The sequence below is a fragment of the Danio rerio genome, chromosome 4 (assembly GCF_049306965.1).
Source record: "Danio rerio strain Tuebingen ecotype United States chromosome 4, GRCz12tu, whole genome shotgun sequence".
NCBI classification, from domain to species: Eukaryota; Metazoa; Chordata; class Actinopteri; order Cypriniformes; family Danionidae; genus Danio; species Danio rerio.
The window spans coordinates 58,845,577-58,862,570 of NC_133179.1; the positions used below are offsets into that span (position 1 = coordinate 58,845,577).

General features: G+C 42.8%; 2 protein-coding genes and 1 non-coding gene across 3 annotated transcripts in view; 2 read left to right on the top strand and 1 right to left on the bottom strand.

The window, feature by feature from the left end:
- Positions 1–16,994, top strand: part of LOC100537530 (uncharacterized) — an 858,077-nt gene that overhangs the window by 485,253 nt on the left and 355,830 nt on the right. The window lies entirely within an intron of this gene.
- On the top strand, positions 1,112–1,193 carry trnas-aga (transfer RNA serine (anticodon AGA)). Its single transcript has one exon. It is a non-coding gene; the product is annotated as a tRNA-Ser (tRNA).
- Positions 4,027–16,994, bottom strand: part of LOC110439541 (NACHT, LRR and PYD domains-containing protein 3-like) — a 50,846-nt gene continuing 37,878 nt past the window's right edge. The window contains exons 9-11 of the mRNA XM_073948239.1: positions 10,453–10,626; positions 7,420–7,466; positions 4,027–7,304 (exon numbers count right to left, since the gene is read on the bottom strand). Of these exons, the coding sequence (XP_073804340.1) occupies positions 6,778–7,304; positions 7,420–7,466; positions 10,453–10,626 (748 nt within the window). The 3' untranslated portion in view covers positions 4,027–6,777. The remainder of the gene's footprint in view (positions 7,305–7,419; positions 7,467–10,452; positions 10,627–16,994) is intronic.

The window sequence follows — 16,994 nt, forward strand, 5'->3', positions numbered from 1 at the left end:
CTAAAGAGGAATACAGTGTAAAGGAAATAGAAAATAAACTTGAAACGGTCAAAGGTGCCATACCAAAAGAATGGATTACAAGAATAGAAAATATGGAAGAAGGTGGGAATGAAAAAATCATACATGTCTATTTAAAAGGAAAGCTTTGTAATTTAAAAGATTGTTTACTGAAAGACTTTTATGTTTATTTTAGAGATAGTGTATTTCAAGAACCTATAGCAAATAACTTTTGGGTACAAAGATTGAATAATGTGAAAAAGGAAAATATATGGAAAAACATGAGAGGGAAAATAATAGAAACAAGATTGGAATGTTTTGAATATTTTATAAGACACAAGGCAATTTTTACTGAGTGCATTTTTACAAAGATACAGAGAGAACCAAATGCAACATGTAAGGTATGTTTTCAAGAAGATGAAGGAATTTTACACCTGTTTTTATACTGTAAAGAATTAGAATGTTTTTACATGAAATGCCAAAAAATGTTAAAAGATTTATTGAAAGATTGGGATGAAGATCAATTGGAATGGAATACTCTGGTGATGTTCGGATGGAATATGGAAAACAAAAACAAAAAGTTTGTAAATCTTCTTATAATGATGATTAAAAAATGTGTGTGGGAAAGAAGAAATGTAGCAAAACAGGAAAAAGTTGTTTTAAATGTGTGGAAAGTACTAAAAAGAAATGTGGAAAGATAAATAAAAAGTCTGTACTGGTATTTTAAAGGAGAAGACATGTTACCAAGCTTTTATGATGTGTTTAATGATGAAGTGTATAATGTTTTAAATGGTTTGAAGTGGAAAATGCCCAAAGAGGATGTTATTTTATGAAGAATGCTTATTTTAATGTATTTGTTTTGTAAAATGTCTTGAAGTATTTAAATGTTAATGTAATGTGATGATTTTTTGAATAAAACAAAAAAAGAAATAGCTCAGTGGGTAGAGCATCAGACTTATAATCTGAGGGTCCAGAGTTCAAGTCCCTGTTCGGGTGTGTAAGGCTCATTTTGTGGAGCCACAGCTTTTGCCGTTGAGCTAGCACTTGATTAAAGTTTCATCTGGATGCAGAATACGTGTACTAGGCATGAAGACATGGAAGTTCACGCAGTCTTGTAGTCGTGTCCGAGTGGTTAAGGCGATGGACTAGAAATCCATTGTGGTCTCCCCGCGCAGGTTCGAATCCTGCTGACTTTGTCTTCTCCCTTTTTAAAATTGCAGCAGTCATCAATTGTTTGCATTTCCATTGTTTCTAGGGATGTCCCGATCCGATATTGATATCGGACATTCGTCCGATATCAGTCCAAAAAACTATATCGGACTGCGTTAAAAATCTCCGATATAAGCAGTCCGATACTCTCCAAACTCCGTTACAGCTATTCTATCCAGCAGCGTCCAGAGCCAGCGTGCAAAGCCCACGTGATCACAACACTGCTTGCTTGCAAAGTCTCTAAGATTTAACGTGCTCTTTACACTAAGTTATGGTGTATTACGATAGAAATCTATTGTGACGGTAGCACACGCTGATGCTAGCAACAACGGCACTTCTCTAACGTTACTGGTTTATTTACTTCACGTCAAACGATCTTTACATTGTTTTGCATAAGGCTGCTAGGCAACATAAGGCACAGAATGGCGACGTAGCACACATCGTGCGAGCCTCAATTCGGTCATGGCATATCGTGGTTCATCCAGTGTGATACCTAATTCATCACCAGCGCTTCCCACACATAAAACTTTACCTCAGTGGTCTGGTTCTGTGTGCATGAGAAAAGTCTCCGCCAGACTCGTGGGCTCTGGTGCTGCTGCAGACCCACAGAGACGCGCTGGACACCTGCTCTGACTTTAGCTTTGAGAAGAGCGCGAGGACACGCAGGAAAAAAGCTACAATAAATTATCTTTTTCCCGGACATGTCCTCTATTTGGGACTTAAAAATTGCATTCAGCCAATATTTAAATCGCTAACACGTCCCGGATTCTGCTTTCTTTAACTGCGTTTCTACATTATTTTATACGCAAACTTTCAATCTCAAACTCTCAGCAGCACCAAGAGAGGAAGCAGATTTGACCTGTCAGTGGTGCACATGAATAATAGGAGTGAAATAGTGGATTTAATCTTTATTTCATTTTTTTTTACTTGAACACTGAAAGGAACAATGTCATGTAAAATGCTAAACATTTTTGTTGTTTTCATTGTCTGTTAAATAAGAATAAGAAATCATTCTGTTGCTGATGGCCATTACAGTTTAAAAGAAAGAATGGTGTTACTTTTGGGGCAGAAGGAAAATTTAATTAGAGACATTCCCATGTTTACTCTTCTTTAAAAAGCCCAGAAAGATAGCATGCTCTGATAAACAGTGTCAGCTTTGCACATCAGTTTGCTGTTATTTACATTGTCTAATTTTCCCATGTGGGCAGTATGGTGGAATCTGTGCAAATATGCAAAAATAATGAATTTTGATAAATAAAATTATTCTTAAAAGTCACATTATTTCAAGTGCTGTGGGGAAAAGGTGTGTTTCAATCTAGCCTCTGCAAGTATTTTTATGTTTAATATAATATGTGCAATATATATATTATAAAATTAATAATGTTTGGGAACATGTATACAGCCTCAATCTTCTTATTATATAAACACAGATGAAATAACTCTGATCATGTAAATGTTTGTACTAACAATGCTGCACATTTTTATTAACTTAACAATAACTTATTTCTGCTGCCCAGTTTGAAAGCTATTTTTCAGCTCAGCTTGATCAAAAATTCATCAAGAAGCTGTGTGTGAAATTGAAACTTTGGACACTGAACCTTTAGCAGTTGTTTAATAAACAATATTTTTTTCCTTATGTTCCTGCTCTCAGCTGTTTCTACTCTTTGCTGATGGCAAAAAATGAACTGAAGTGACCTTTAATTAGCATTTTGCACTTTAAAAATGTATTTTTGTTTATTCAATTAAGATATTTTTCAGGGTCTTAATATTTATTATTTAATTCTTTTTATATATTCTTATGTAAAAGTTCACATTCATGCAACCAATAGTTAATAAACTGGTTGTTTTTTCCATACTTACTGTTGCTGACTTGTTCTCAGTTTGATCTAGCCGTTCATACATTCTACTCAACAAAAGAGGTAAAAGTAACGTATTCATAATTTGTGCTGATATCGGATTTATATCGGTATCGGACTGATGGCTGCAATGTCGGTATCGTATCGGAAGTTAAAATGTTGTATCGGGACATCCCTACAATGGAGGTTGTTACATGGTGCTATTGCGGTGAATGCTTTTGTTTCTGTGATTAATCAAGAAGTTGATTCACTTTGTTTACAAAAGGAAACAGTATTTCATGCTTTTACCAGTGTGCTACATTGACACCTTTATTTACGGTCTTAAGCAATGTTTTTCAATGAAAGTTTTTATATTGGGTTTTAAGTATTTAAAAAGCTGAAAACATCAGAGTCAGTTGTTTAATTTTATTTTTGGACATGCCAAAATGGCAATTTATAATACGAGAAAGGAAAAGATTGATCATGGCCTGTGTAATGATTTATGTGTAATATTTAGGAATTCTGTTAAATCAAGAGTCTTAATAGATTTTAATTATTATAAAGCCATGAATGATCTTGCAAAGTTGGTCACACTTTACAATAAGGTTCATGAGTTAATTTTAAGTAATGCATTTACTAACATGAACAAACAATGAACAATACATCTACTACAGTATTTATTCATGTTAATAAACGTTAATGAAAATACAGTAGTTCATTGTTAGTTCATGTTAACTCACATGTTAACGCACATGTTAACTGCATTAACTAATGTTAACAAGCATGGAATTGAATGTTAATAATGCATCAGTAAATGTTCAATTATGATTAATAAATGATGTACATGTGTTGTTCATGATTAGTTCATGATAGTAAATGCATTAACTAATGAACCTTGTTGTAAAGTGTTACCGCAAAGTTTAATCTAATTTGCTGTCTAAAAGGGGCTTTGTGTGCAATCACTGAAGATGAACTGTTTTTATTTGTAAAGTTTTGCTTTAATATTTAATAATTGTGTAAAAGTGTAGCTTAAATATATTATAATAAAAGTTATTTCAACCTCAAAAAAAAACCTCTCTCTCAGACACACACACACGCACACTCTATCACACACACAGACACTCACACACACTCTCTCTCTCATACACACACACACACACACAAACACACACTTTATCACACACACAGACACTCACACACAAACACACACACTCTCTCTCTCATACACACACACACAAACACACACTCTCTCTCTCATACACACACAAACACACACTCTAACACACACACAGACACAGACACACACACACTCTCCCACACACAGACACAAACACACACTCTATCACACACACACACACAGACACAAACACACTATCACACACAGACACTCACACACACTCTCCCACACACACTCTCTCTCTCTATTACACAAACAAACACACGCACACTCACTCACTCTCTTTCTCTGTCACACACACACACACACACACACACACACACTATCACACACATAGACACTCACACACACAAACACACACTCTCTCTCCCACACACACACACACAAACTCTATCACACACACAGACATTTACACACACACACACACTCAGACACACACACACAGACACTCACACACACGCACACACACAAACACATACACTCTCACACACACACACATACACATGTACACAGCAATACACACACACACACAAACAGCAGTGAAAACAAGCGCACAAACACACACATCACACAGAGACAAATACAGACACTGTCTCATACGCATGCATGCACACACACACTCTCTGACACACAATCTCTCACACACACAAACACTCTCTCTCTATCTCATGCACACACACACACACACATGTGGCCAGACAAGCGCCGCCCCTCTGTGGTTGCGGGTGGCATACCCCCTACCCTATTAGTAATCAGTGGGGGAAGATATAAAATGACAACCAGGATGGTATGTGTCACGAGTCCCGCCCCTTCCGACTGGTCACTTCCCGCTTTCAGTCACTCGCCGGCAGGTATGTGGATGACAGCTCGCCTGTGTACGGGTTGCTTCATTGGGAAAGCTCATGTGTTGTATGTTTGTTTAGTGGTGCGTCTTATCGGGATCACGGTGTTGGTCTGCATCTACGGCTGCTCTTCTGCAGATAACTGGCTGCGTTTGCTTGTTGCTTTTTGGATGGAAAGTTGATTGTAGTAAAGTGATCATTATTTGTTTCCTCCTCCCTTGCAGTCAGCAGTTCGTTTCACTGTGTTACGAAACTACGTTTAACCCAACGGATATGTTTAGGACTTATTAATGATTGATTGAGCCCGTTTTCCTCTGTGTTGGCGTTCTGATGTTCTTGATTAGGCGAAATTGACTGGTGCGGTAAGTGATTTTAAAAATCTTTGGATTAGCTTGCTCATGCACTCAATCTAACTTCAATCCCCTTACCATGTTACATGGTTTTTACCATGTTACAGACCAAAAATGATTGCTGGGTGCCGTATGACAACCTATAGCTACGTGGGAGGTTTCTAAACGACGCTGCTGCTTAACCGCGGTTTAACTGCTGCTTTACTGCTGTTTAACTGCTGCTTTGATGCTATTTAAGTATTTTTGGGGATGATGCTGTTTTAATGTAGTAAACATCAGTTTCCCTACACATTCAGTGCTAGGACCGTATATTTGAAGGTTGTGGTTGACCGATTTGAATGGTCCTTGTGTTCTTTTTTTTTCTTTTATTTGGGTAATTTCGCCTAGTTTTGTTAGATATATATTTATTTTTTACTTTTGTGTTGGTTTCCTTGAAATTAGTATTTTCTAATGTGATTTCTTTCTATTACATTGTTTTTTTTGTATGCTTTATTGAAATTGTATTTTTTTATTATTTGTAACAGTCTTCGTGTATGTATGTTCAAGACTGTTTAACCCTTTTGTGTCTTTCTCTTATATTTTGTATTTTTGGGTTGCTTCTTCAGCAGAGGGTTCATTAAGAGGGGTTGTAATCCATTATTCATTAGCATTGCAGTGTGTTGTGCGCCCAAGTGATTGTGTGTTAGAGTGTCAGTGACCGGTTTATTAAAACTTTGTAGTAACTGGATTTTGTGTTTTCAGGAGCAGAGCACCTAAGGCAGGGTGGATTTCTGGTGGAGGTCTTTCTTGCACGTGTGCTGTGTGTATGCGCTGTGGGTGTGTGTGTCACAGGTCTTGGTGGTCTTGCTGTGGAGGCCTTGTTGTGCCCTTATTCTCTGCTGTCACGTCTCAGCTCCTGCACTCCTAAATCCAGGTGTTTTAGTGTGTGCGTGTAGTGTATTTTTAGTAGATGGGTTTTATTGAATTTAAACAGTATATACATTGTCCCCCTTTTTGATACATTTTTGAAAAATAAAGTTTGTATGTATTTTTCCAATCCACGTCTCTTGCCATTTACTGCAAGCTTACCTGTGTTGCCTTTTATAATATAAAATATAGGTCCCTGGCCATATTCTAGGGTGGCGTAGTCGTGCTAGCTGTTGAACATTATTGAACCCATTGGTTATGCCACACACAGATCTCTTTCACACATACACACACAACAGTGAACACAATTCGTGTGCACACACACACACAGAAAACATATGTGCACACTTACACACAGTAGTGAACACATGCGAGCGCGTGCACACACATGCGCACACACGCACACACACACATGCACACTGCTGTTGATTTGCTCCTGCAGAGTATTCTCTCTTCAGTCTTCAGCTCAGTTTCACTGATGATCCAGAATAAACCCCAAACCCAGAGCAGAGCGGCTCATTGAATTTGGTCTGGACTGAGTGGATGATGCTCATTGTGTCTCTATAGATGTTGTAGAAGATCAGAGTTCCTGCACTGTGATCCACAAACACTCCTATTCTCCTGCTGAGCGGATACATTGGGAGATCAGTGTGTGTGTTATCGTGTCTGAATATGAAACTGGAGGAATAGCAGAACAAACTCCAGGACTGAGCATTAAATCCAAACTCACACTCAGCACCTCTTCCCTTCCTCCTGATGCTCTTATATAACACCGATATACACACATAATCTCCACTCCAGTCAATCTCCCAGTAACAGCGTCCACACACACTCTCTCTGCACAACACCTGAGGATGAAAATCAAATCTGTCTGGATGATCAGGATACGTCGTACGTTTCTCTAACACACGCTTCACCTCTCTGTTCTCCTCAGACAGAATGAGTCCAGTGTGTGCTGTGTTTGGATCCAGTGTAAGGAAACAGAGCCCTAAACAAGAGAACACACACATTTATAAACAAAGTGTGTGTGAGAGAGTGAGTGATTGTGTGTGTGTGTGTTTAAGAGAGAGAGAGTGTGTGTGTGTGTGTGTGTGAAGTCCTACATTTGCGTGGTCCTGCTGTAATCCTCGTGTGTCCTCCATGATACAGACTGTAAACACACACAGATAGAGAGAATGAGCTGTTTAGTTTCCCCCTCAGCTAATAAGCTAAAGCTAGCACTGAGCTGCTCAGCTACACGCTCAAACTCTTCAGCTAAAACACACAACACTTGTTGGTTGAGCCGGGATGCACAATGAATGTAACACAGTGCGTTCTTTTCCTCTGCTGTTGGTGAAGCGAGCGCAGATACTGCTCATGTTGATGGAGACACCCTGCTGCAACATTCATTTATTACAGTGATCACACTTAGCTTTGCCATCGTTCTTCAGCACATGCAGCCTTTGAGCACATGTTGCAGTCCATCTCTAAACTATGTTCAGATTATTAAAGCTGCTCGCCAGCGCCCAAGTTCCTGACAGATTAGCAAGTGGAAAAATACACATGTGCACAGAGAAGAGGAATCCAGATGTTGATTTTAGAACAAGAGTCTGAACATTAATCCAAGTGTCTGATTCCAGAATCTGAATCCATCTTCAATCCCCAACCCTATTCCTGACCTGATATTGTAGGATTATTCAGCAGAAATGGAGGAAGAAGTTTCTCTGCTCAGCTCAAATGCTGAAACTGTACAGTGTGTCCCGCTTAATGTCACTGTAACTGAGCCAATACACTCCAACATTTAGAGAGGAGATTCATTTCCAGTGTTGGGAGTAATGCGTTACAAAAGTAATGTATTACAGTAATGTATTACATTTTCCTGTAACGCAGTAGTGTAAGGCATTACTAATATATTTTCAGTAATATTTTACTCGGTACATGTTCAGTAACGCGTGCGTTACAACAAACTTTTCGGCCGCAAGGCATTAACAAATAAAAAATACCGCAGTTCTATTTCCTGTTCGTGGCTAGAGAATATATGCGCGTGCTGTCATTAATCTCCTTCTGGCTATGGGACCTTTTTACTTTGAACGCGGAATGATTTCAGCTTCTGAGCTCAAGGTCCGGGGCTATTGGCTCAGCCCGGTTCGCAGTACGCGCAGCGGAAAAGTGGCAAATAGATGAAAATGGCATAAGACAGTGCATTCACGAGACGGACGTAAGTGCATATGACGTTATTTCACTGACAAATGTCGTAAGCTCATTCATGTAATACGAGCGAGTGAACGTGCCGGTTTCCTCTGTGGACAAATCTCATCGCGTTCACTCAACACTGGCTGGGCTGCTCACGTGCTAACAACCTGCTCTTGCTCCGTCAGATGATGCAGACTCACAATCTATGCTGTGTGTTTCCTCTTCCTTTCGTTCTGTTGCTCTCCAGAGATCCTCTTATTTAATTGTTATCCCAAGAATGTTTATATGGTTTATATATTGCTACACTATTTACTTACAGGTTAAGATACATTCTATAATAAATACTAGTGTTTTTGAGTATAAGGTATACTGCCTATGTTTTAGGCTATAGTATTTACAATGAATGCTTAAGCATACTGTCGTATTAAGAATAGTGAACTCATAAAATTAAATATAAAGTGTAGTTTTACTACAGTAAAGTGTGGTGAATTGTAGTACAATCTACCCCATATTGTAAAAAAAAAAAAAACTACAGCACTGGATCATTTGTTTATATTACACTTCTTGTGTTACCATAGCAACTATAGTATTACCACAACAGGGTAATGACAATATGTGTGTTCAGGGGCCCTGTGGAACAGCTTCTTCTCAAAATGAAGATGATGGCAGGGAAAATGTCCTCCACAATCTCATCAACAATGTGGAAGACAACAGACACTAGTTCACTTTATTTTAGTTGCCATAAAAAAATGTGATTGATAATGAGATTTATTTGAAGAGTGAATAGTACAGTAGGCTATAATACCTTATCAAGTCTTTCTATTAGTTATATTTCTGCTTGTTAGTTTTTATTTTTGTCTAAATGCATTTTTTATTTGAAATATCTCATCATATAACATACAGCCAACAATGTTATGGTTTATTAGATTAAAAATTATAAGTCTATTTTAGTATTTTGGTTATTGTTAATAACTAGTGTACTAATATAAATCATATCAAATAGCTTGAAAAGAAGAGGGAACACAAGACACGAATTGTGAGTCTGCATATAATCTCACTGAGAGAGCAGTGTACTGAGAGCACGCAAGAAAACTTGTGCGTGAGCAGTGCATATTTGAGAGATCGTGAGAATTTGTGCGCGAGCAGCGTATGTGAGAGCTCGCAAGCAGTTTTGTCCACAAACAGGAAATCGGTGCACAAACATTATACTGAGAAAACTGTTCATCATGCTCACTTTGTGCAGGACGGTTTTGTGTTTAAACCACTTGAATGTAAAGTAAATACAATAATGGCAACAATAAGAAAAGAAACAAAATCTGCATTTTGTCATAGCATTAGACTTTACATATCGGCCTGTTGTGTCTAATATGAATATAGCCAAGCCATTCACAGATATTGCCAGATAATCACTTTACCTCTACCATACTTTTAACAGATCATTTGTAATTCTGGCTGTCATCCTTTCTTGCATTCTCTTGAGCCATCACATTGCCAATTATATACTATATTGTTAGTAGCCTGGAGAGGTCACAGTCATTCTGCTACATCAAATCACTTTCTACTGGATGTATAATGCTCATTATAGAACATTATAGAATTTTATAATGTTAAGTTCTAATTCTGTAGTTATTTTGGTGAAAGTAACTAAAAAGTAATATAAGAGTAATGTAACATATTACAATTCTGAGACAGTAATATTGTAAGGTAAGGGATTACATTTAAATAACAGTAATAAGTAATCTGTAATGTATTACAGTTTGGAAGTAACTTGCACAACACTCTTTATTTCACACTCAATGATTTGCTCTTCATAGACATGACTGTAATACTCTACAAGCTGTATCTTCTGTCTGTCCTCACCCCATAACCCTCACAGAAAACTGAAGCTGATCAGAAAAGAGCTTTCTAGTGTCTTTTTAAAGCCATTCAGTGTAAAAGCACAAGGCCAGTGATGCTCCACATACTTGAGTTTGTCCAGTGTGTAGTTTGGATCCTCCAGTTGTTCAGAGAGCAGCTTGACTCCTGAATCTCCTGGATGATTGTAGCTCAGATCAAGCTCTCTCAGGTGTGAGGGGTTTGAAGTCAGAGCTGAAGACAGAAAACCACAGCCTTCCTCTGTCACCATACAGCCAGACAATCTACAAACACAGCAATAGTCCACATCACACAGTTGGACAATCACACATCTCTTTGTGTTGTGAAGATGCTGACTGCTGTTTCTGCTCATGTCAACAGCAGTGATGAACACACACATCCTGATTAGCTCTCCTTATTGATCGAGCCCTCATATCAGCAAACGTTCGAGGTTACAGAAGTAACCCTTCGTTCCCCGAGGAGGATGGAAATGGGAGGATTCGGTTCAGAAGCCGCTTGTCTGAAAGAGTATTGAACGGGCCAATGAATGCAATGAATTGGCAGCCTAAGCTTGCACAGGTGTGCTTCATTGCCAATTATCCCAGCATATAAGCACACCTGGAGCGAGCAAACGCCATCCTTTTAAGCTGAAGAGACTTTCAAACAGCTAAGGGACAGTCATTATGGCGACGGAGTATAGCACTTCCGTTCCCCTCCTCGGGGAACGAAGGGTTACTTCTGTAACCTCGAACGTTCCCCTTCGGTTGGGGAACTTCAGTGCTATTAAGTGAATTTGATCTTTGTGAAAGTCCACGAAATGGGAGAAGTATGGAAAGCGCCATAATGACTGGATTAATTCGCTTAGCGCCCCTGAGGAACTGGATGATGAGGTTATGTGTTCCCACGGTGCTGCCAGCCACCGCGTCATGAGAGCGGAGATGGCAGCCACGTAACCTTGAGTGTGGAGGGCAACAGCCTGCTCTCCAGCTTCTCTCGGCGTAAAGAAAGCACAACGCTGATCTGGCAAATTACGGGGGTCTTCTCTGCGAGAGACACTCAGGTTACCTAAGTCTTCCTCGCGTCTAAGGACCTCCAAAGATCGGCGAGGGTGCCAGATGGTGCCCTGTCCCTGAGAGAGTAGGTGCTCTCTCGAAGGGACTGCCAGGGGAGGGCTATCGCGAGGGAGCGCTTTGACATCCAGGTCCGGTTGAGCCAGAGGGGCGCAACCAGCAACCTGTTCCTCGTCCTCCCTGACCTTGCACAGTAACTGCGCGAGCAGGCTCACTGGGGGAACGCGTATTGCGCATGCCCCGAGGCCAGCTGTAAGCCAGTGCATCCGTGCCGAGAGCACTCGGTCAGGGAAAGAAAAACTGGCAATGAGCGATCTCGGGGGAAGCAACAGATCGATTTGGGCTTCCCCGAATCGCGCCCATATCAGCTGAACAGACTCGGGGTGAAGTCTCCATTCTCCAGGACGTACGGCTGCCGTGAGATCGCATCGGCTGCACGGTTGAGCTTGCCTGAATATGAATGGCGTGCAGCGATTTTAGCCGCGGATGACTCCAGAGGAGCAGACGGCGGGCGAGCTGAGACATGCGGCGAGAACGCATACCACCCATACGGCTGATATACGCTGCCGCCGCCGTACTGTCCGTCCTGACCAGCACGTGTTGCCGCTCCAGCACCGGAAAAAAAACGGTGGAGAGCGAGGAACACTGCCAACAGCTCCAGGCGATATGCCAATGCAACTGGGTACCTTTCCACAAGTCCGCAGCCGCATGCCCGCAACGCACAGCCCCCCAGCCAGTGTTGGAAGCGTCTGTTGAAACGACAACAAGACTGGACGCCTGTCCTAGAGACACCCAGGCCTGTAGGAACGAGGGGTCGCTCCAAGGGCTGAGGGCGCGGCGACACAGCGCAGTAACAGAGACTCGGTGTGCGCACGTGTGCCATGCGTGTCTGGGGACTCAATCGAGAAGCCAGTGCTGAAGTGGTCTCATATAGAGCAATCCGAGCGGCATGAAGCGGCTGCGGATGCCATATGCCCCAGGAGCCTCTGAAATAGTTTCAGTGGGACCACTATTTTACTGTCGAGTTCTCTCAGACAGTACAGCATCAGCTGAGCGCGCTCTCCGGAGAGGCGCGCTGCCATGGTGACCGAGTCCAGTTCCAGCCCGAGAGAAGAGATCCTCTGCAAGGGGGCGAGTTTACCCTAAGGCACCCTCCGCGGCTTGGTGAGGACCTGCGGAGACAGAGAGAGCCCGAAGGGGAGGGCTTTGTATTGCCAAGCTCGACCTTCAAACGCAAACCACAGAAACTGACGGTGGCGAGGAGAGTGGAGACATGGAAATACGCGTCCATCAGGTCTAATGCTGCAGACCAACCCAGAGGATGAATGCACCGGAGGATGCGCTTCTGCGTGAGCATTCTGAACGGCAGCTTGTGCAGACAGCGGTTCAAAACGCGCAGATCTAGGATTGGCCGTGACCCACCGCTTTTTTTGGGCACGATGAAGTGTGGGCTGTAAAACCCGCTCTCCATCTCGGCTGGAGGGAGCGGCTCGATTGCATCCTTCGCCAAGAGGACAGCAATCTCCTCTCGCAAGACAGGGGCGTGCAGGGGGCTGACCGTGGTGAATACACACCTGTGACTTGGGGGGCCGTTTCGCGAACTGAATCGCATAGCCGAGTCTGATTGTGCGTATGAGCCACCGCGAAGAGCTGGCCCGCGCTAACCAGGCAGGCAGAGCTCTCGCTAATGGACTCATCGCTACAAACGCTGACGTACCAGCAGTGGGGCAGCGCGGAGTGGGTGTGCTGATCCGGGAAGCGCGCAGGCCCCACGGAAAAGCTAGAGGTGAGATATTTGCTCTCACTCCACACCCGAGCTCCGGAGGGGAGGCTCGAGGGATGGGAGAAAGAGACCGTCCTCCCAGCGCTCGTGAGCCACTGGCGAAACGCACCGAATCTGCAAGCTAGAAAGCATAGCGTCCCAGACTGGCAGATTTCGGGCTGTCACATCCGGGGAAGTGGAAAAGAGCTCTTTCATGATGTTTTCATGGCAGTAAAAAAGTGCCGTTGGAAATGGGGCCCCGCCCTCCAGCGGGGAAAGAGCAAGTTCCCTCTTCTCCAGATGGCCTGTCCCAGGGACGCTTCGCGGTCCGTTGCCAGACTTAGCGGCGTTCTGGGCAGGGGGGGCTGCCTGCTTCCGAGGTGCCCGACGCGCTCGCTTCGCCAGAGGCGTGTACGGGGGCGGAGCAGCTCTCGTAGGCGGGCGCCTTCGGCGAGGAGCAGGTATGAATGGCACATCACCCATGTGATATGATAAGACATCACCCATCAACTGCTCTCTCACCGCCTTGAATTCCTGGGTGAATTCAAAGACGGTGTCGCCGGACATGGCTTGGGATATGGGGAAGTCAAGAAAGCGGACTTTGTTGATTTCGCGCATATCAGCCAGGGGTGGCGCTCCTGGATCACTAATGTGGACATCGTCCTCCCCATCGCACACGCAGCGGACTCAGCAGTCCGAAGAGCTAAGTCAGCGGCGGTGCGAAGCTCGTAAGCCTGGGTTGGACCCACCCTCGTGCAGCTTGGGCAGCGCCTGCGCTTGGTAGCGCTGGTAGGTGGCTATCGCATGCAAGGCGGAAGCAGCCTGGCCCGCAGCTATGTAAGCTCTAGCTCCGAGGGAGGCAGATAACTTACAGGCTTTGGATGGGAGACGAGGCGGACCCCGCCAAGAAGAGGCGCCGTGCGGATTGACCGCCATCGCACACTCAACCTGAGGAATCGGCACATACCCCCTGGCTGTTCCACCGTTAAGAGTGGTGAGGGTGGAGGGACACGCAGCACGAGCAGAAAAAAGTGCTTTTTAAGACCGCGTGAGCCTACTGTGCACCTCCGGGAAGAAGGGAACGCCCCTCTAATCGGTCCGGCCGCGGAGCTGGGGAATAAACCATCTCCAACCCATGGCCGAAGCAGCCCGGGAAAGCACGGCTAACATGTCCGTTTCAGGATCCGTAGTGACAGCGCTCACCAGCCCGAAGGGGGCGAGCGGGTCTGGGACAATGAAAGCCCACCCTCCGATGCCGCGGTGGACATCTGGTCTCTGGTGTCATCGGGCGTAAGAGCTACCATCTGTTAGACGGATCGCTTCTCCCGCCCGAAGCTTGGATGGAGCACTTAGAGGAGCGGGAGGTCTGCGGGCCCGTGGGCGACGGATTAACTCTCGCTGAAACCCTCAGATCTGCCCGAGTGCCCGCTGCAGAGCAGGGGACAACTGGGGTGGTTCGCCCTTTTGCAAAGGCTAGCCGCGATCTTTACTGCGCAACAGTCATGGCATCGCAATGGGGACGTGAACTGCCCGCGAGCAGCGCATTAACATGCTGGACCCCCCAGGCATGTAACGCAGTGCCCGTGCCCATCATCCGAGGACAGGAAACCACCGCATCCAGAAACGCACAGTCGGAGCGCCGTCCTGAAAAGGACGTGCTGCACGACTGTGTTGCTCTTTCTTTGAAGTTTGCAACTTTATACGCACAGCTCTGGAGGACCGGACCCAAAGAACGCCAGGCAAGGGAGAAACCCAGCTCGACCGTCTGCCGCTGCGTATACACACTCTGGACCGGGAGAATGCTCTCGTTCACTCAGAATCGCTGGTCACAGCAGGAGGAACCCTCATCGACTCGATCAGAAAGTCTCTAAAGCGAAAAGGATGGCGTTTGCTCGCTCCAGGTGTGCTTATATGCTGGGATAATTGGCAGTGAAGCACACCTGTGCAAGCTTACGCTGCCAATTCATTGCATTTATTGGCCCGTTCAATACTCTTTCAGACCAGCGGCTTCTGAACCGAATCCTCCCATTTCGTGGATTTTCACAAAGATCAAATCCACTTAATAGCACTGAAGTTCCCCAACCAAAGGGGAACACATTCACACACTCAACAAGGACTCGACATCATCTGTAGAAGTGTACAGAGTAAAGACATTGTTCATAATACACCACATCAAGCTGTAAAGTCTGCTGTGAGGAGAAAGAAGACACACTTGAGCTCAGAAGATCATCTTGAAAGTCATGTATAAAACACAACAGAAAATGAGCTGATTTCATCAGTTATATTGTGATTCTGTTGTGGACTAAGACAAAATGAGCTCAGACAAACACAAACCCGCTCTCTTCATGTGTTCTTCACCTGACCCACAGTCACATTCACACTGATGGTCCATTAGGGGACTTTTATTCTGTCAGGAGAGAAACACCTGATCAATAGGCCTTTTTCACACTTCCTGGTTCCGGTAAGCAAAGCAGTGTACCACAACATCCGGTTTCAATGCGACGGAGCAAGAAAGAATGGCAGGGTCATCTCATCGCTGTGATTGCCGCGTTCCCAGCTGCTCCAACTCAAAAACGACACTCTTACTTTATCGACCACGATCTCCCGAAAGACGAAGGACAGGGAAAAGCATGGATGACAATGTTAGAGGGGTTGAATGCCATTTCAAGTTATATGTGGGAGTACGCTCATATGCTGTATGCACTTCAAAGCGGAGATTATCATGTTTCATTAAAGACTGGTGGTCTATAGTTTATTTTGATGAGTAATTATAATATAGACAAAACTCCAGTTAAGCTATCTGCCTTCCACAAACAAGTGCTCATCATGGTCATTAATCAATAAGCATGATTTATCCCTACATTGTTGTTATTTTGGAATAATAGACAGTTCATACAAATGCAAATCTCTTTTTTTAATTGTTTTGACAGCAAAATTATTTGTTTAGTCAGTTATATAATAAAGATGGTATACTTTTCTTACAATGAAGTCCTTTCTTATTACAAAATCTCAATAACCCAGCAAGTTTTCAACTGTTATTGGTTCAATTCCTGCAGAGACATGTTCTTCATTCATGTTATTTAGAGGTATTAATAAGACCATCCTTCTGATGCATCGTCTTTTGATATTACTAAATCTTATGTCGGCAAATTTTGTTTTACTAAATAGCAAGAGTAATGATAGAGCTATTCATACTCTTTTCCAAAAAGAAATCATTACTGTACCTTATATTCAATTTTATTGGATGTCTTTATTAAAGGGTGAATTGAAGAAAAGTGTGGCTGTTACCACAAAAATATAATGTTAGAAGTAGAATTAAAGAAATATCCTATAAACTCATCCAAAGGTTTTATCTAGCAAAACATTGTTTGCAAAAATTTAAAAGTGGGATTAATGTAAATTGTATTTTTGTAACGAATATGAGGAGACAGTTTTACACCTATTTTGGCATTGTACATAGTCAGCTTATGGGGTGAGTTGCAAAATGTATTAATAACGATTCTTTTGTGTTCAAAACCTCTTTCATCATGGATAAATGTACATTTGGGCTTTACTTGATTATCCTAATCTAGAGGAAAATAGTTTTATTTATTGAATTTGCTTATGTTGTTAACAAAATTGTACATTAATAAATGTAAATGTACTAATATGAAACCAGATTTTGAGGTATTGATGACTGAAATATACTCTCTAAGTTAAACAACTCTCTAAACAAGAAAGCCCGACCCACTTTAAAATGTGTGAACTCTACAATGTATTTCATTATTACATATGTTATATTACATTTTGTATATTTGTATTTTATTTATCCTGCTGGATG